Here is a 21236-nt window from a genome sequence, read left to right as displayed (position 1 = left end):
AAAGCATCTAAACTTTAATATGACTTTTACGTATGTTTACACTGTCAAACATCTGGGAAAAAAATAAAAGGTCTGTGCTCATAACTGTGTCCATTTGGTTTTCTAGTCATACCAATTTAATCTTCTTAAGAAGAATCAAAATGACCTACCCATTTTTATTCTAGAGTACCTGCTGGTAAAGTCTTTAACGTGGATGAAATGTTGGAAGCATTGAAGGATTTTGCCACTAAAGTAAAACTGTGGTTGCCACCCACTCAATGGTTATGCCACATTATTATTTTAACACAAGCCATAATTGTTTTAAATCTAAATGATGTCCTGCTTCTGAGGAACTCTTTGGCTACTTTACAGATTAAATAATGGACAAAAGCGCTTCAAATGCTAGAAGACACTAGGCGTTGCATTTTAATGAGGAAAGTTTAATGGCTTTATTTTTGCATTTAAGAAAAGTATAAGAAAACACAACATAATAAAAAGTATTCATTTAAAGAAATGTAAAGGAACAGTTTTAGTGCATATTTATCAGATCACTGATTAATGGATAACTTAAATATTAATGCTATTAAAAGCCAAGGTGCAGGAAGGAAAAATTAACTTTTACACAGCAGAGGTTAGAATCTAACTTACCTGAATTAAAAATGAGATTCATTTAAGGATAAAATTGTGGGGTCTAACAAACACAGGCAGTACTGAGAGAGGGAATGGGAGAGGAATGGAGATGGGGAGGGAGGGAGAGGATTCGTCCGGTGTTCAAAGCAGGTGATGAATCCAATAAAGCAGACAAGAGGACTACGGCAGGACATGGGACAGATTTGGACACTCCAAATCAAACTGCACTGAACTCCAACCAAAAAAAAATCATTAGAATTTTCTACAAATATAAAAGCCACTTCATAATCAGTGACAAACATCAGTAACAGCCAAGAGTTAGAAATAGAAGCCTTGAAAAAAGGCTAGATTAAAATGTGACATTTGTGGGAGAGCCACAAATGAGGTATTTAATTTGTGAGACATAAGGAAGAACCTAATTTTGAACATTCCTAGAATTGGGAAGAATACAGAAAGAAATTTTATATGTTTCTTCTTAAGAAATTTTAAAATTAAGATACCTTACTTTTCCATGTTTGGGAAAAACATTTCTATTCAGAGAAAGAAAAGTAACAAGTAACAAGTAACAAAAGAGTTAACACGCTCTTTTTTTCCTCTTTAAGGACCAGGCTTATGGAATAATCACAATTAAGGTTTGATGAAACAGTTTATCTCTTATGCTATTTAGCACAGTGGTTCTTCAATATTTTTTGGTCTTAGCAAACCAAACTGACTCATTATGTCAGGAAATTTCACCAAGAAGAAAAGAGGTTGTTGCAAAAAGTTACCTAAATGATTTTAAAATGGATTCTATTTTCAAATGGGCAAGCTATCCCCATTGCTTCCCAATCACTAATTTAGTACCTTCACCATCAACAACAGAGGCTAATTGCTTAACTATTCCCTACCCTACCATGCCCTTGCACTTTATTTAAAAATAAACAAACATATATCCTGAGTTCCACAGGAAACAGTGCCAAAATTCAATGCTGTCTTAGAAATCCTATGGGCAAAAACAACACGAGAGTGAAATTACAGCTTGTGGTATTAGCAGCACCTAAGGATTATGCCAATCCTGACATGCCTGCAAAATTCTGAGGAAAAACTCATTAAATTTATAAGTTCCAACCTATGCCAATTACTCAGACTCTAAGTCCCAGAAAGAAGTATTATCTGCCTTAAAGTATCAGATAATAATTCCTTCTAAGGAAACTGTGTTCTTATCAGTATTAATGGAGGAGTGTTCATTGTTTGCCACTAAGACAAATACTACCGTTATCATTGGACTCCACAAACAAACATTTCAGAATGCGTTAGTCCCCAGCATCTATCTATCAAATTTATCAGAAGTAGCTTAAAAACCATGTTATTTAATTAGTGTGTCCTGGTGAATAAAAACAAGTAGCGTGCTTGACATATAGTGGTAAGCCACATTCTGTTGTTGAGTAAATGTTTAGGGTACCGTGCAGATTTAAACAAACAAACAAGAGCACCTATAATATGCTTTCTAAAATAAGGTCATCAATGAATGAGCAACCTGCAACACAATTAACGTGATTGCATATGCAATTTATAATGTCAATAGTTTTTTTCCAAAACTGTTTTATTCACACACAATGTCAATGGTTTTTAACATCACAGTCAAATCAATCTACTTATTTCAGAAAAGTAGTAATCAATGCTTGCTTATGAAGTCCCAGAAGAGATGGTAGTAATTATTATATTATTAAAAAATAATACATCTCCCCTCCTCATATCTCTAAGGCTTGGTTCTATGTTTTAAATAACATTTGTTTCTTGGTGAACAGGCTACTCAACAGTCAGGAAGATCCCAATAGGAATACAAACACAAAAGCAACACAATGAAGCACAGGGTAGTGGTGGAGAGTGAGCTCTGGTGTCAGAGGATCTAGGCTAAATTCTGTCTTTGCTACTTTAAAGTTGTACGAACCGGGCAAGTTACTTCACTGCTCTAAATTACAACCTCCTCATCTATAGAATGGGCACAGCAGAACTTATCTCATAGTGATTTTCTTTCTCAGGATTAAATGACAAAATTTGCATAAAGCCTTATCAGTGTCTTTGTCCACACACATTCCTATGTGTGGTAAATGCTGCTACTGCTGTTAGGATTATTATTATAACATCTGTACATCCAAGCCTGAAGCTAAAAGAAATTCTCATACATGGAAACATCCAAGCTCTACACCCTAAGAAAAGCAAGGGAATTAAAGGATGTGTTTGCTTTAGTCCCTGACTCTCCAGATTATTAATGACTAGGAAGAAAGTCAAAGCAACATTAGCTTATCACAGCAAAATAAGAAGATGTCTCCTATGGCTAAATTAAAAGATCACAAATACGTACTTCAATAATCTTACATAATAATGCTCAGAAGCAATAGCAAATTACTTGAACTGACACCAAAAATGTCAGACAAAAGTCAACCTAAAATCATTTATAAGATAACTCCTTATAAAGTACATTTTAAGAACTAGGTAAGAAGTGGTATCATGTATTGAAAACCAGTATCCAACATCATACTTAACAGTGAGAAGTTATATTTCTATTAAAAACAGAATGCAAACAAGGATGGATGTCCATGATCACCAATCTTTTTAACTTATTGGGAAGTTCCACAATGAGAAAGAAAAATAACACATAAAATTATAGGGAAAAAAAGGAATATTAACAGTATTAACAGGTGAAATAATTGTGTAACCCAAGGATTCCCCAGGAATACTGTCAGAAGAATAGCTAACTTTAAATAACTAACAACAAATTAAAAATTGAAATGTCACTGGCTTTCTTGTATACTAATAACAAATAAGTAGAAAATAAGGGGGAAAAGATACCATTCATAACAGCAACAACCACCCAAAATATACAATGTCAAGAAATAACATTCACATAAAATGTGAAGGACCAAATGGGGAAAAGCTAAAAAACATAAATGAAATAATACAGGATGAAACAAGGAAAAGCTAAAAAACAATATATAGAAGTATAAACCAGGATTTGATGGAGAGAATAAATGAAGGTCTCTCCAGTCACTCATTCGCTTGCTCACTCACTCACTCACAAGTATTTATTCAGCACCTGGAAAGTACCAGGCACCAGGTTAAGTACAGGAGACACACTGTGATTGGACATTGTAAAGATGCGATTATTTCCAATAAAATTATGGATCAAACCAACTCTGATAAACATTCCAATGAGATTCTTTTTGGAAATTGACATAAAATATTTAAGTTCATTTCGAAAAATAAACAGGCAGGAACAGAAAAAAGAAGGAGTAGAGGTATCCTAGCCTTGGTTGAAAGGGAAACATTGCATCACCTATAATAATTAAGACAGAATGGTAGTAACATCAAAATAAAAAATAATAAAAAAACAAATGACATCACAATTAGATTACAGTACATAGAATTCAATATATGACAAAGCTCTGCTCATTAGCTGTGTGACCTTGAGCAAACTGACTCTTTGTGCCACAATTTCCTCACAGTTGTAAAGGGAACATAAGATTGTATGTGTAAAGTGCTTAGAACAGTGCCTACCACATAGAAAGTTTGTAAACGTAGTTAGTGTTAGAAGGAAAATCAAAAATAAAAAGGGAAGGGAAAGACTCAATAAATAAATAGTTCTGGGAAAATTCAAAATAGTCAATTTAACATTTCATGTGATTTTATTAAAGTAAACAAAATAATTTAAAAATATTTCTATATCTCTGGGGCAGAAAGCTTTTTTTTTTTTTCATTAGAAGGAAAAAAATCACAAAGAAATAATCAATAGACTTGTCTATACAAAACCCCAAATTTCTTTATGCTGAAATAACTAACCTGATAAAAATATTCAGAGACTATCATAAAGAATATTGTTAAGCAGGAGTTCATAAAATTGATAAGAAAAACACTAAGATGCCAAATGGATAAACGGATAAAAGGCACAAACAAAGTTTACAAGATAGGAAACATGGTGATTAATAAATACATGGGAATAAGGCCAAACATTTACTAATGTAGAAATGCAATTTTAAAAAGCGATACATACAATTTCTCACTTTTAAATCAGCAAACCAGATTTTTTTTTTTTTTAAAGTAATCAATGCTAGGGAAGATATAATGAAAAGGCCACATTCATATAGTGGTACAACTCTTTTGGACAGCAATTTGGCAATGATCAAAAACTTAAAATATTTTAACCTTTAACCTAGTAATTCTAGGTAAATTTCAGAATTAAGATTCTTAATCATTGAGAAAAATGGAAACAATACTAAATATCCACCATTAGATAACTGCGTAAGGAAACGATGAACTTTGACCAGAATATTATATGCCATTAAAAATATTTGGGTTTGCTAAAAAAAGGGAGGGGGAGAGGGGGGTAACAAGAATATGAAAAATAAACAAATAAACAAAAAGAACGTTTAGAAGGAACATAATGAAAAATATTTATAAAGCTTTTTTAAAAAATTTGAAATGTAGAAAAATGCAACTGTTAGAAAGATAAGCAAAAATTACAGGATATATATATATCCATAATTGTATAGAATTATGTACAGAAACAACAACTAAAAGAAATATACCAAAATGCTAATACTGTATACCAAATATGTTTTATTATCTACCTTGATCTTGAAAGATGCAAGGGCTCTAAGAAAAGAACTATTGAAATAGCTGTCCAAAGGGTCTAGATTAAGTAGGAAAAGAAGAGAAATGAGAAGACAAAAGATGAACAGGGACTAGGCAGGGCTGGTCAAGAAACTAGAGGCTGTGATGAAGGTAAAGGTCAGAGATAGAGAAGCACAATCAAAATTCTTGGAAGCATGTATATATTGCATTAACTTATTTTAGCTCTACATGGTCAACTGCAACAGGACTGTTCCCTAACAAGTCTAACCAGACCAGCTGTTTTTCTCTCTTTAAAAAAAAAAACTTCAATAATTTCTCATGTCTTAGAATAAAGTACACATTTTTAATATACTTAATATCATAATACTGGATGATCTGGCTCTTGCTTCCCTTTACAGTATCATCTTAAAACTTTCCAGCCCCATCATATAGTATAGTCAAAACTTGTTCTGTCCCTCTAATTCACCATGCTCACTTTTGCCACCAGGCTTTCACAGATGCAGTATGTCCTCCTCTACCTCTGCTTCCCCTGGTCATCCCTCTGATTTCAGCTTAGATATCACTTCCCCCTAGAAGTTTGTTTGTTTGTTTAATCATCCTTAACCAACTTTATAAATAAAAGAACAAATAACACAGATCAAAGGTATAATTGGTAGGCTAACAGTGACCCATGAAAGAAAGACAAAGTCCATCTTCTACTGGTCTTAATCTAGAGTCTAAGTTACTTCCATTTAGATCAAAGTCACAGCTTCATAGTCCAGAGGAAAAAAAAAGATCAAAGAAAAGTATGAGAATGAAGGAGGATTTGGCTAGGCTGCTACTTGTCATATAAGAAACTAGTTCTGGGTAGTGGGGAGTTTGAACAATTTCAGAGAAGTTAGTTCTGATACCTGTGTACAGTTCTGTCCAAGAGAAAACAATCAGGGAAATTGAAACAATGACACCTCTACATGTTAATAATGTGTTAAGCAGATGACTTAGCTTCACATTTTGAAAACTGTGGTGCAAACTGAGGTCTTTAAGAAGCTTGATTTTAAGAAATGCCATTTTGTTTAACAGCCCTACCTCCATTAAACATATTTAGGAACCAATTGGGACATATGTGCAATTCATTCACTTATCTTTCTCTCCAAATCCTGGCCTGATATTTTAAATGTGTTGAAGTTGTCACACATTTAGGTAAAAGCACAGAAATTAAACATGCACACACGCAATAAAAAGAGCAAAATTGGTTCTTATCTGATCAAAATAATTCTATTCAGAGCACACTGTGGTTTAATTGAAAGAGTATGAGATAAGGTTTTGTCACCTACAGCCTGTGTTATCTTGGGCAAGTTAATAAATATGTCCTATGGTTAAAATATAGTTAATAACAAGTATTCTGTGAGAATGTTTCAAAGGACTAGATTAAATTATGTTATTAAAGTACTTTATAAGTGCTATGTAAATATTTTAAGGTTACTACTGTTCTGTTATAAGAGATTCTTGGCTCAAAATGGAAATGACTGAACCCATAACAGCACATAAACCCTCACGTATCTGCCCTCTTCAGTTTGCTTCAAATAATTGGTTTATAAGGTTTGCTATTTATCTCATGGGAAATATGATTTAGCAGTAATAATGAGATATCTGAATATTTTTAAATGGGTTTCACTAAGTCAATATCAATAAATAAATCTGATGAAAGGATAAACATTAGGAAATGAAGTCTGCCACTGTGTTATTTTGTCGCCCACAGTCACAGTTCAAACAAACAAACTAAACACTCTGGAAGGCTGAGGGAGTTCAAATGTCTGTCAAATGCTTGCCTCAACAGAAAATAAACCAAGATTTAATGGCTTTTCATTGAGAAAGAAACAAAACAGCAGTAAGGTAAAACAAGGATGCCATACAACCACAATAACCACTAGGAAGGCCCTCATTTGCCAATCGAAGCCTCAGTGACCATTATTGTTTCTGAGATACTTATGGAGTATAAGTGTAAATGGCACACAGCCACATACATTTACCAGCTCTATCACTAAGCTGTAGGACACTCAGCTGTATTTCCTCATACCAGCTATAAATAACTAAAAAAAGCAAATAACTGTTGAAAAATAACTTCACCTATTCACAGGCTCTAATATTTCCGCATGGTATGGCTTTTCTGTGTTGTTCACATGCATTCTTTCTTGCTTTAACAAAGTATGCTTGGATGAAGTATTATAAGTCTCTTGCCCTGACTCTACATTTTCCGAAAAAAGCTGCAGGTGATTAAGTATGAACTTAGAGACATCCTATAAAAGCCAAAGTTTCTTTAAAACATGTTAAAATCAATAAAAAATCAAGGAGTCACCTAAAACCAATAAAAGATCTTCATATATTAACTATGTATTTACTATAAACTGATTTTAATTTTAATCACAAATATCACAGATGATGCATCTAAATTTCTGTATTCCACTTCAAAATAGTCATCTTGAGTCACCATATTCCTGTTTCAAAGATGCTGTCATTACTAAAAACATCTTTGGGCCCCCTCCTTTCAAATATGATTAAGAGTCAGTTTATAAATCAAAGAAGAAAACCTCATTTTAGACAAAAAACTATTACTAAACTTGATCTTTCATCTTGTTCATCCAAACTTTTACAGTATGAAGATTTTCCTACTATATTCTAAAAGAAGGTACTCTAGACTTTGACAGCACTTCCAAAAAACCACTGCCCTCAAACACTGTACTTAAAGGCAACATGCTTTGAAGTACATATACCACCCCCAACAGTGACTCTCTTGAAGGGAACAACACTCACTGGATATATATTTCCTTAGATGCTTTAGAATTTTACCGTGTTGTTTTACATAATCAAACCTCATACATACATCTCAGGATTATTTCCTTTCGAGGATTACATGCTTACTTAAAGAGTTAAACAATAATTGATTCAAAAACCCAATTGCATAGCAACAAATGGACTGCAGCCACTAAACTTGATCTTTTTTGTGTGCATGTCACATGTCAAGTCATAACCACCAGATTATTCAGTATGTACCAATTACTAAATCTTCATTGTTGAGTAAAGCAAAGCCTTGTTTCACTAACATCCAAGACCACTATACTTCTACAAACCAAGTATAAGGTAAATAAATCTCTCAGGAAATCTTCTGGATGAATCCAAAACTCTTAATTCTAATCACTATTACTAGATCAAGTCTGCGTCCCTCAGACTATAGTCATGTGTGTATATAATTAAAATTGGTGATTAGTTTTGACACTATCATTGAATGCTACAATAAGGAAAAGGTAGGTTCATTTATTAAATGTTCTATGAAATGCCACATACTCTGCTAGATTCTTTGTATACCCAGAAGAAGACATCTATCTAAGACCTAAGAGCTAAAAGTCCAACATGTAACCGTGCCAGTTGGAATGTATTATGTCCCCCAAAATGCCATGTTCTTTGATGCAATCTTGTAGGCGCAGATATATTTAATGTTGATTAGACTGGAATTCTTTGATTGAGTGTTTCTATGGAGAAGCGACCCACCCAACTGTAGGTGATAACTCTGATTAGATAATTTCCATGGAGGTATAGCCCTGCCTATTCAGCGTGGGCCTTGATTAGTTTACTAGAGCACTATATAAGCTCAGACACATGTTTAACAGGCATATGTTTTGCCTAACAATACTTAACTGCCCTGCATACAAACGGAAACACACTAAATCTCTCCAGAATAGGGTGCAAGTCCTTGGGTAATATTCATTCTAAAACTTGCATTTTGGCAGCTTTAACAAACAGAAACATGCATGATTCCAGTTACATGAAATGTCTGGAATAGGCAAATCCATAGAAATTGAAGGTAGATTAGTGGTTGCCAGTGGCTGGAAGGAAGGAGGAAGGGGAAAGACTGATAACAGGTAGGGGGTTTCTTTGATGGTAGTGATGATTGTACAAGTCTGTGAATACAATAAAAATTACTTAACTGTATAAGTTAAAAGGGTAAATTTTACAATATGTGAATTATCTCTGTCTCTCTCTCTCTCTCTCTATATATATACATATATATATATTTTTTAAGTCCGAGGACAGGTTATTGATATGGGTCTCAAATCAAAAGTAGGAGTTTGCCCTGTGTTAATGGAAGAGTACTCCAGGCAGAGATTAAGCCTATGCAAAAGCACAGAGGCATACCAAGGAGCCACGGTATCACAGAATAGGGCAATGGTAAGATGGTTAGGGTAGCTGAAACATAAGGTGAGGCATACAGTATAAAGTCTGGAGCACCGTTTTATAGATGTTACCACATGCTGTGGTCATTAATCAGCCTTCTATTTTTAAACTTAAATGACTAATTGAGACAAACGGTTTTAAGACTTTTTCCACTACTATAGAGGAGGTGCTATAGAGACTACTCATTTGATATTCTGAGCTCTAGGGCAGACTTTGTGGGCTTGCCAGCAACTACAGTCTTCTTGACAAGTGCCCCAATGACAACCTCAGCAACATATCATAAACACGCTTTCCTGAGGATAGGCCAGAAGTACACATAGACTTACTTGAAACTACATCGCTGATGGTAGCATCGTCAGATTTCCAAAACACAGGGCCAGCATCTAGCCTCTTACTAAAATGACTTTCAATTTTCTGCTTCAGTTCTGCAATCTTGAGAGTAATATGAGCAATATAACAGATTACAGAGAGACTTGTATGAAATGCTAAGGAAAGGCTTTATCTTCTAAGCCATGGATTTTTTGAAGTGTGGTACATATACAATCGGATGGGATGATATAGGAATTCAATAGTTCTATACATCCTTTTACTGCTATCTTTCATTTACGGATCAATACTGATTTTCCGTTTATGATATAACATAAAATTTCCTTTATTTAAGAAAAAAGTAGATAAACATATGGAGTAAATAGTAGTATAGAAGGTATGAAAATATGGCAAAAATACCAAAGATAGTGTGTGAATAACTTAAGTATGGAAAATTTAGCTAACAGGAGTCAGTAGAGGGGTTCTCACCTGGAAATGACATGGTCATATTTTACAAAGATCATTCTGGCAGTAATGTGGAAGATGGAGGAGATGGAGTAAAATACTGGTGGCAAGTAATCCAACTAGGAAGCTACTGCAATAGCCTAGACCAGAGGTTGGCAAACTATGGCCTACTGGCAATATCCTGCCTGTGGGCAGCTTGTGGCCTATTTCTGTATGGCCTATGAGCTAAAGGTTTGTTAAAAAAATAACAACAAAAAACTGTTATATTTAAAAGGGACATAATACATAATGCACAGGTGCAGTGTCAAAGATACAGCTGTAATACCCGATAGGGTTTGCTAAAAAGCAAAAAGGGCTTCCACATCCTTTTCACGACATAAAACCCACAAAAAGACCAAAGAGAAAAGTTACAAAAAGGAAAAGGGGAACTAATTGTTTCTAGAGTAACATATTAAAATGGCTATTTGAAATTCTCAAGAAATAGCAGTTAGGAAATTTATAATCTTTCAGGTAATTTTATAAATTAAATCACTTTTCTCCATTTTCACCTTAAGAGTTTTGAAACAATCTACATGTGAACAGTTAGACAAGATACTGCTCTTATAATTGTCCCAAAGTTCTGGCTCTAAATATGAGAAATTTAGATTTATCAGACAGAAAATTAGTAACATATCTGTTATTCTTACACCAATAGGGGCTACCATTTATCAAATGCTTACCATGACCATGTGTTGGGTACTCTACTAAATGCCATACAAGTGCTATCACAATTAATACTCCCAATAAACCAATAAACTTGGTATCTAAAACCTTTATCTGAAACTCTTGGGGCAAAATGCATTTCTCAATTCAGAACTGCTCAAATTTTAGGAGACAAAATAGTGCATATATTATTTGTAGCAGTTCTAGTTCCAGCAGGAAACCAGTTGAGACTCAGATTAGAATAATTAGAGATTCCTTATAAAGGAGAGGGCAGGGTTTAGGGAAACCATAAGAGATAGTGAAATATTGAACCTGAAGGGGTGAGGGAAGGGAGGTTACCAGAAACTAGACACAGAGAGGCCTGTGTGAAGAAGGTCGTCTAACAAATCTGTAATTTTTGTGGAGCAATGCAACCAACCCACAGTGGCTCCACAGGGAGGGGACCAATAGAATACGGACCCTGACCTTCCTCTCTTTCTTCCCTCCACCCTCCTGCTTGTATTCCCCATGGTACAAACTGGAAGCCAGAGAGGAGAGAAGCCCAGTGATCCACCCCACACATGCCAGCCTCTCAGGGTACAGAGCAGGGTGGGGAAGAACAAAAAGTGGATTTGAAGAAGCAAAGGCGAGCTAACCAGCATGCAGTTGTATTAGTCAGTACAGACTAACTTCTGTCACAAACAACTCCGAAACATCAGTGGCACAAATAACCAAAAGTTTATTTCTCACTTAGCTCATGTCATCTTGTGGCTCTATCATCTTATAAAGACTTGGCAATCCCCCACTGAACCCTCTACTTCAGGTGTTGACGGAACAGAACAAGAGTAGAAGACTGGTGAGAAGTTAGAGACCAGACCTGACAATGACATATATCACTGGAACCTATATTTTACTGATCAGAACTCAGTCACATGGTGTCACCTAGAAACAATGGTGTTAGGCATGGTATAGTGATGTACCCAGAAGGAAGTGGAAAAACATAATATGCTGAGTACTAGTCTAATTGTGTATAACCCAGTGGCACCTGAAACAGTACCCTAAAATCAATTCTACTAATACTTCTTGTGCTGGTTTGAATGTATTGTGTCCCCCAAATGCCATTGTCTTTGTGGTCTTGTGTGGGGCAGAAGTTTTGGTGCTGGTTGGATTTGCTTGGAATGTGCCCCACCCAGCTGTGGGTAATGATTCTGATGAGATGTTCCCATGGAGGCGTGGCCCCACCCATTCAGGGTGGGCCTTGATCGGTGGAGCTATATAAATGAGCTGACTAGGGGGGAAGGAACTGAGTGCAGCTGGGAGTGATGTTTTGAAGAGGAGCAAGCTTGCTAGAGAGGAACGTCCTGGGAGAAAGCCATTTTGAGGCCGGAGCTTTGGAGCAGATGCCGGCTGCCTTCCCAGCTAACGGAGGTTTTCCGGACGCCATTGGCCATCCTCCGGTGAAGGTACCCGATTGCTGAGGTGTTACCTTGGACGCTTTGTGGCCTTAAGACCAACTGTGTAGTGAAATAAACCTCCGTTTTATAAAAGCCTATCCATCTCTGGTGTTTTGCATTCTGCAGCATTAGCAAACTAGGACACTTCTGCAGTGAAACATGAATATCCACATTAAGTAGGAGAAATAAAGATCATAATAACAAAGTTAGCAAAAGCCTCTACCAATGCAGATCAGGTATTTCCACCAAATAAGCTGTGGTACCAAATATTTTTGACAAAACTTTAGGTTTTTTAGAGGGTCTTGGTTTTCAGAATTGCAGATAAGGGATTACAAATATGCACCATGATCCATATTATTCAAATGAAGAAATCCTCTCAAAATAGCAGCCAGAAAATAGGGAGGGACTTAAACTCAGGCCTGTGACTTCAAGTTTATGCTCATGATACAGAGGAAACAGTAACTGGACAAATGTCTCATTTATTATTTTAGAAATCATTAGTAGCATTAGCCCTCAGGCATGGAGAAACAAACATGAGGCATTTCAATGAATTCCAATGTTTCTTGTGTCCTCAAATACCCTATTCTGTATAAGCACTCACTATGCTAGGAGGTAGGGGGAATACAAAGAGTAAGAGGTGGTATCTGACCACAAGAAAGCCAGAATATGGTGGAATAAAGATTTAGAATACATCTGTAGTAAAAAGCAGACTCTGACAGGTGCCCTAGAAGTATAAAGCCCAATAATGATTGATTCTGGAGGATAGAACTAGAAAAGGGTCACATAAAAGGTGCTGTCATCAGAGAAGGAAGAACAGAATTTTGAAAAAGGAAGGAAAGGATTTTGAGCAAATAGGGAGCCTGCACAAAGAAACAAAGGTGGGAAGTATTTAAAGGCTTGGATAATGGCAAATGACTTTCGTTTGGGAGTATTTGAGTGCTGGACTGCTCAGAATTTTAAATCTTACTTTATCATCAGTAAGAGGCCTGGGCAGTTTAAAACCAATAAGAAAGAGTAGTGAGAAAGAAAAGGTTGGGGAACCATTTGGCTAGGTGATGATATAATTAACTGAGAGAGCTATTATGAGAATATATTTGGGTACAAAAATAGGAAGGGAAAAATGTTTACTGTTGAATATGTTGTGATTGAGGGCTTTGAACCATTAATAAAGAGTTGCCTAGTACTCGAAAGGTCAGGATTGGAAAACCAAAATGAGAAGTCATGCAGAGTCTGCTCAATGACAAAATATTACTATTATTATCTATTAGATATCGCCCAAGGAAAATCTGCAGAATGAGAAAATAGGTAGAGAATGGACAGTACCAAACCCTTTTGCATTACCTTTAATTTATAATATATACTTTAGTTGCCAAGAGGCTTTTCTGTTTACTTCTTGGATTTGTCCATGCAGTTAAGTGAGGTTTATATTACATGTTAAAATCAGTTAAACAACGTTTGGCAAGTACTGAGTCTATTCATGTCTTCAGAGCAAAGAAAAACAAGTAGGGAACATGTACTGACTTGTAGTTCTGCCATTTATGTACCAGTTCCTTGTATGCCAACACCATTGTTCACGGCCCTGCAACTTTTTTTTGTTGTTTTTCTGTTTGTTTTGTTTTTTGTTTTTTTTTTTCCTGCAACTTTTAAATAGCACTGGCCAAAGTGATGAAAACATTAGCACATAAAACCCAACTTCCCGTATGCTGATTACCAAGGAAAAGGACTGATCAAAATACAAAAATCCGTTAAAGAATTTACTTTATGTGTTTCAACGTGGGTGGGTTAATACATTAAAAAAACAAACCTCAGTATGAAATATTGCTTTCATATGCAATCCTTTCCTTTTTAAATTAGTTTTACACTAATAAAGTTTAACTTCTTTTCTGATAGGTTTCTTTAATTATTATTAATTAAATTCCTGGAATAGTCATTTCTGAATTATTTTTAAAACTTCAAAATAACATGGCCAGAAACTACATTAGAAGGATATATACTAATGCTTAAAAAAAATATAGAGACATCTATCTCTGATAAACTTACTTGCTTTTTTTTAAATCCACAGTAGGCAAAATAGCATATTCACTTACAGTCAATCCAGTGAAGAAATTCATTAATGTATACATGGATATGAGGAATAACAAAGTTGGTATTCACTGGGTTCTTTAAATCAGCGTGTAGATTTTTGAAAGATTTTATTTGGATTCCTTGACTGCTGCCAAAAGCCAGCTGTTTATATTAATTGTTGGTAAAACACTCTCTAGGATATTTCCAAAGAACAAATAGCAGGTCAAGTCTAGAACATGTGACTTCCTCGCAAATTGTATTTAAAGAGCACTCAGTGAGTGAGAAATCAGATTTCCCAAAGGACACTGGAGAAGATTTGAATTTTTAATCTTCAAAGAAAGAATATCAAAAGGTAATATTAATTTGAAATCTTCTTTATTATACATTAGAGCCAAATGTAACTTTTGGTATACATTGTTTCTAAAATTAAAGTTTGAGTTTTAGGTTAAAAAGGAAAAAAAGAGGACTATTTAATCATGTCCAACATAGGCTGGTTGTATTACCTCAAACGTGGCAAGCTATTAGATTTGTATAGGAGATAAAAGAAAACCAGTCTTACTATACAATGGATTATCATAAAACCTTTGATATATATATATATATATACACATCCTTACAGTCTACTATCCACTAAAGAACATTGGGCTAACACTCAGATTCAAGTTCTAGTTCTGGTTATTACTAGATATGCATTCTCAGACAAGTCAAGCTCTTTGAGCCCATTTGTGAAATGAAGATTTTGATCACTTCTAAATTTCCTTCTATTCTAAAAACTATGAAGTTCTCTGAGAACCAGCTTTTTTAAAGGGGGGAAAAAATGAAGGAAACCTCATTCTAGCACCAGAGAAACTCCAATCTTGGTTTACCTCTTTTAGTCTTTGGGCTAAACATTTATAATGTAAAATTCTAATTTGTGACCTAAGCTTAATTTTGTCATTCTTTTTTCCGAGATTGCCTTTTATCCTTTACTCCTGCCTCACCTTATATTGACCTTGAGCTCCCATATTTATTGTATTGAATATCAAGTGTTTTATTTTTTGCCTTTTTTTTAATTTTTTAAATAGAAAGACCAAATTAAGCTCCTTTTTAGTCTTTGGCTTTTTCTCCCTCTAAGTTGGTGGCCCTAGACAGAAAATAGGTCCTATGTCAGCAGACACTGAGAACAAAAGAAAGGGGAGTTTTTTATTCTTTCACTAATAGCCATGAAAAAGAACATAACAAATTTACTAAATAAACATGATCAAGGGTATTTGCTTGCTATCTGTTTGTGATCCAAGTGTTAGATTAAATTCATATAATTATTTCATAACAGAAGGAAAATGATGTTCAAGCTAACACTGATCAGCCTGCTCCTCATGTTTGCTGGTAACACTTTGGGAACAACAATCCCACCATCAGCAACCTTGAATCCCACGACGACCCCGAGTCCCGAGACAACACTGAATCCCACAACGACCCCGAGTACTGAGACAACCCTGAATCCCACGACGACCCCGAGTCCCGAGACCACCCTGAATCCGACGACGACCCCGAGTACTGAGACAACCTTGAATCCCACGATGACACTGAGTCCCAATACAACCATGAACTCCAAGATTAGTCTGACTTCCAAAATGACACCAAATCCCAAGATGACCCCAAATCCCAAGACAATTCTGAAGATAGCAGGGGCTCCAAAGACAGCAGTGACCCCAAAGACAGCAACAACCATGAAAACTATGAATATGACAAGTGGCAGTGGTAGCACCAAACTCAATCCAATGGACAACATTCAGTTTCTTTTCTATGTAACATCTTTGCTGTTTTGCTTGCATTCAGGCTAAAGTGACCTTGAATTGCCAGCATTCTTATCTCAGTTTGTTATTATCTGCTGAATGACAATAAGCACGCTAAGAAAATCAAATCTATTTCAACTTACTACCTAAGAAATTAACACTATTCAAGCTTAATTTGGATGTTTACAAATTTTAATTATGGAAGTTTAATTATTACTTAAATATGATGGTTTCCTTCCTTATAAAAATTATTCACTACCCTATTAAATGCTAAAACAAGAAAAATACCACATTTGCCTTTTAAATTTTTGTAAAACTGAATTGGAATCAGATGTTTACATTAACAGTATAGGAGACGAAATTATGTCAATGGAGTTTAACCTAAGTATGCCTGTGTGTGTGTGTGTGTGTGCGTGTGTGTCAGGGATGGGGGGATGAGAAGTGGTGTGGGGAAGTTGTTTTTGTATTATTTTACATTTTATGAAATACATTAAAAAAAAAAAAAGCAGCAATCCAGTAAGGAGAAACTATAATGCTCTACGAAGCACTCTCATCTATGTTACCATATTTCATGAATGCGTAATTGTAATATGGTGTTAGTTTAAAAAAAAAAAAGTGTCCATTCTGCTAACCTTTGTAATACAAAATACTGCTGCTCCAATGACAAGATTATTTTGCTCTGCGCAAACCCTTATAGGAAGTCTCCTACACGGGAAGATACTGTGTATCAAAAGATCATTTATAAATCAGATGCCTAGGAATTCAGAACTCATTTTCCCCACAGAAATGTACCTCATAATTGCTGGTTATATTTTCATGCTAGTCTAAAAAGGTTGATTTAACCCCCAAACCTAGTATAACAGTGATAATCATGTTATTAATGGGGCAGTTTTTAAGTGTATGCCTATTGGAGTTTTACAGACCTAGGTTTGAAACCCAACTCTGATACTACTAGTTGTGCTACCAAGTGTTAATTACATGACCCAATGGGACTGATTCCCAAACTTCAGTATTAAATTGGCTAAAAATGATTCACTAGCTTGTTGAATATACAAGATTCGGCCCTAACCCTGTGTTTGGCAGCCCAGGGTGGGTTCTGGAGATATATCTGTTTGTTTTAGTTCTCCAGATCATTCTGATAAATAGGTTGAGGAATGACTGACAACCTCTCTAAATTACAATTTTTACATGTGAATCACTACTACTACTATTACTACTACTACTACCTCAGAAGGATACGGCGATGATTAAATGAGATATTATATAATGTGTACAGTTTGCCTCAGTAAATGTTAGCTATTACCATTACTACTACCAGCCAGAAAGTAATTGCCAGTTCTCACAATGTTCCTCAGAGGAAAACTTTTAATTGTAACTTTTAGGTTTTATATTTTAAATTATTCTTACAAAATAATATAGGCTCCTGGTAACAAGTCAAACAATAGAGAAATGTGTAACAGAAATATCATTGGTCTTCTCCCTCTTCCAATCAAATTGCTGAGATAAGCAATGTAAACAGTTTAATATATATATACTTTCACACATTCCTTAGGGCATAAATGCACAGCATGTGCATGCAAAAATACATACAAACACACAAAAACATATTACTCTGCAAATGATATGGTAAGTATCAGCCATCCTTCAGGTCTTTTTAAAGCCGCATGCAGACAACTTCAATTATTTTGCCTACCCATATCTATTTTTCCTCATTCTGGTAACAGCAGTCCAGTTTTCCATTGGGAAACTCTGCTCCTGTATCCTCCTTTCCATGTACTCAACGTAGAACTGATCTTATTATTGAGCTCTGGGGTTGGGCACATGATACAGACCTAGACAATCAAGACACTACACCCACCCACCCCCGCCATAATGATTGGCTCAAGAGTTGGCACATGACTCAAGACAGGCCAATTAGACAAGTACTTTTGCTTGAACCACTGGAAAATAAGTGTTTTCTTCCACCGGGGTTATTAAGCTGGAAGAACACAAGCTTAGAACTGCTAGCCACAGCTTGGGAAGAGCTACCTGGGAATAAAACCAACACAAAGAAAGTAGAGTCAGGAAACAGAGAAGAATGATGTTCTACAGATGACACTGTTCAAAGCTCTGCATCTGATCACACAAGAAGCTATTCCATCTCTTCCTAGTAATGTGCCAAATTCCCTTTCTGGTTTACACATGTTTGAATTGGATTACTGGCATTTTAATAAGCAAAATAAACTTAACACATTGTACATTATTACATGACATAGATGCATCATTTATTCAACCATTCCCCCTTTGAAGCACAGTTATGTTGTTTTCTTTCTTTTTTATGTTTACCATCATAAACAATGCTATACCAATTATGCTTGTATTTATGATACTTTACTACAGGGCAGGAGCATAAGCACATGGGAGGGAATGGCAGGAAAAGATCAGAAAAGTAAATTGGGCCCAAGTTATTGAGCACTTTGCATGCCCAACTACAGAGCCTGAACTTTATATGAAGAGCCAACAGTGCTGTTTAAGACACTGGGAAAGGCAAGATTACATTTGTAACCCAGAAGCAATGTGAAGACAGCCGGGAAGCAGTCATTGTGGGGTTGGGGGGGGGCGGGGGGAAGGAATGCTGCATTAGTACAGGGAAGTGCAGACTCTCTTTCTGGAATTTAAACCGTGCAGCAGTGAGATAATGAGTTACTAGCTGGGGCTAAAGTGCAAAGGATACAGAAAGAGGAAAATCCTGAGATAGTCAAGATCATGAAGCCACAAGAGAGAGTTAGAGTCCAAACCAGCTCCAGACTAGTTCAGTATACACCTGTGCAGGCTTTGCTCTGATTTATACTTGTCTTGATATCTAACTTCTTAAGAAATTAAGGACGACTTCTTTGCAATAACAAAGGCTTAACCACCAAAACTTAACTGATTTTCCAGGATTTCATAGGTAAAATCAAGACTTGGTGTTTGACAATGAGGAGGATAATAGCAAGAGTGAAAAATTTTAAATGATTACGGTTTCTAGAGAGGAGTGCTGAAAGGGATGACAATGGTATTGAGAAAGAGAATATGATATGTGTTTTGTGTGTGTGTAGCACATGTATGAAGAAGGGGTTTGTAATATATGCTGAATTAAGTTTTGGACGTGTCAAGTTTGAAACGTCTGTGAACTACCTGTGAGGAGACTGGAATTTACATCTCAGAAGACGTTAACTAGTACATGGTTGTCTAAACTACAGAAACATAGGGGTATCAAAAGAGAAGTCAAATTCAAATGCTCTTGGACAAAATTGACTGTTACAAATAAGGCCTTCACTGTTTTCTTCTGGACTTGTATAATGAAGAATTGTTACCTCTCTCTGCTGTCATTTACTAAATGTTACTTCATCTGTCCTGGAGTTAAGGCTTCACACCAGGTGAAAACCAAAGCCAGAAGAAGCTCTAGTAAATCTCAGTAAGAAACTGAGAGGATCAATATCTTTTGAAATTGGCAGGGTCATATCCAAAAGAAAATCTCAAACATTTTCTATACAGAACTTTTAAGTCACAAAACACTTTATGGGAGAAGTAAACAGGACAGTTTTTATAAGCATCCCCCCCGATCCTTTTTTTAACACACGAAGAAACAGAATCAGAAAAATTATCTATATATATAGATAATATATATATTATCTAAATATAATACAGCTAACGAGCAGCAGTACTGGGAATCCTTAGCTCTTTCAAGCCACTATACTATACAGATTTCCTGGAAATTCCATTGACTTAAATTGAGGTCACCTGCAACAGGCCCATCCTACCTCCCTTTGACCTTTTCTAGTCCACTGTAGAGAAGGAACACAATCCTACAGCTTCTGATCCTGAAGAAAAACCCCAGCTTTGAAGTTTTCCAGAAATCTTTGCTAACTATAAACTAATAGGAATTAAAAGGGAGGCGGGAGCACTCATTTATCTACCTCTTTGACCAATATTTCATTTTTTTTATTACTTAGAAAAGATAGAGAAAGTAAAAATATCCTCCTGGTTGTGTTAAAGGCTGGGATTGAAATACAAATATGGTTCATCTCAACTGGAAAAGAAAATTAAAACTCTCTTAGGTAATTTAGAAGCAGCAACTGAGATGAAAGTTGGAGGGAGGATTCTTTATGGGAAGATGAGGAGACGTGACTCAGAGTTAAAGGAGAAGAGGAAGAACAAATTCAAATTTCTACACTTTCAATTCTTCAACACACACAGTTCTTGGGACTTCTTGGTTTTAAGGCCATCTGAATTACCTGATTAAATGAATTCATAATGAAGCACGGATGAAGAACAGATATAACATGCCTAAATGAAGGCATATTTTAAGGGAAGATTTAATAATTTAAGTGAGCCTGTATTTCATGCATTATATCAAAATAGGTATTTTTGAGTAGGGGCTCACTGTCTAAGCTAGTCAAATGAACTTCCTAGGGCAGTTCTAGAAGGCAGGGGAAGTTTTAGTTTCCCAACATCCAGCTTTCTTTCTTCATCCCCTTTCCCTAACTTTTTCATCTCAATTTGTTTCCTATAAACTGCCAAGTTTTTGCTTCCCATGACCATTAATTGGCCATTAAGTTTTGCCACCCATGACCATAATTCCACAGTTTATGTTTAATTCAGGAAACTCAGAAAGTTTAAGTCCTACAGCTAATGAACAGCAGAACTAAGACTAAACACACCCCTTGAGATCCCAGAGCAGTGCCCTCTCTATCATGTCACATTGTCATATGTCATGCTAAGTGGGAAGAAGTAAAAAATGACCAAATAATATCACATCTGAGTTCTCAAAAGGAAGGCAGAACAAGGTAAGACAGAAAAGAATGGCAGGGAAAGCAATGCAAGCATTGGACCTACCATTTAGGAGGTATGCACAGTATTTCCAGAAAGGCTTTCTAGGAATTAGTCTTTGACTAGCCTTGTGGACAGCATGAATTAACACAATTTTCAAGGCTGTCACTTGTGCCATCTTTATAGGGATTTCCCATAGCTCCTTAAATTATTTTCCAAATCACCCTGATGCTAGCTTACATGGCATATTATTAAAATTTCTCAGAGATAA

At 35.7% G+C, this 21236-nt stretch overlaps 2 protein-coding genes across 6 annotated transcripts in view; one reads left to right on the top strand and one right to left on the bottom strand.

The window, feature by feature from the left end:
* NF1 (neurofibromin 1) overlaps positions 1 to 21236 on the bottom strand; it is a 357521-nt gene that overhangs the window by 100681 nt on the left and 235604 nt on the right. The window lies entirely within an intron of this gene.
* Positions 14652 to 16459, top strand: LOC119514201 (anti-sigma-I factor RsgI2-like). The gene is made up of 2 exons (XM_037809852.1): positions 14652 to 14751; positions 15712 to 16459. The coding sequence occupies exon 2, from the start codon at positions 15719 to 15721 to the stop codon at positions 16220 to 16222; it is 504 nt and encodes a 167-aa protein (XP_037665780.1). The 5' UTR covers positions 14652 to 14751; positions 15712 to 15718; the 3' UTR covers positions 16223 to 16459.

The sequence above is a fragment of the Choloepus didactylus genome, chromosome 18 (genome assembly GCF_015220235.1).
Source record: "Choloepus didactylus isolate mChoDid1 chromosome 18, mChoDid1.pri, whole genome shotgun sequence".
Classification (NCBI taxonomy): domain Eukaryota; kingdom Metazoa; phylum Chordata; class Mammalia; order Pilosa; family Megalonychidae; genus Choloepus; species Choloepus didactylus.
This window is presented reverse-complemented; position numbering and strand designations above follow the sequence as displayed.

Coding starts and splice junctions, on each gene's coding strand:
- LOC119514201 (XM_037809852.1), top strand. CDS start 15,719: ATGATGTTCAAGCTAACACTGATCAGCCTGCTCCTCATGTTTGCTGGT.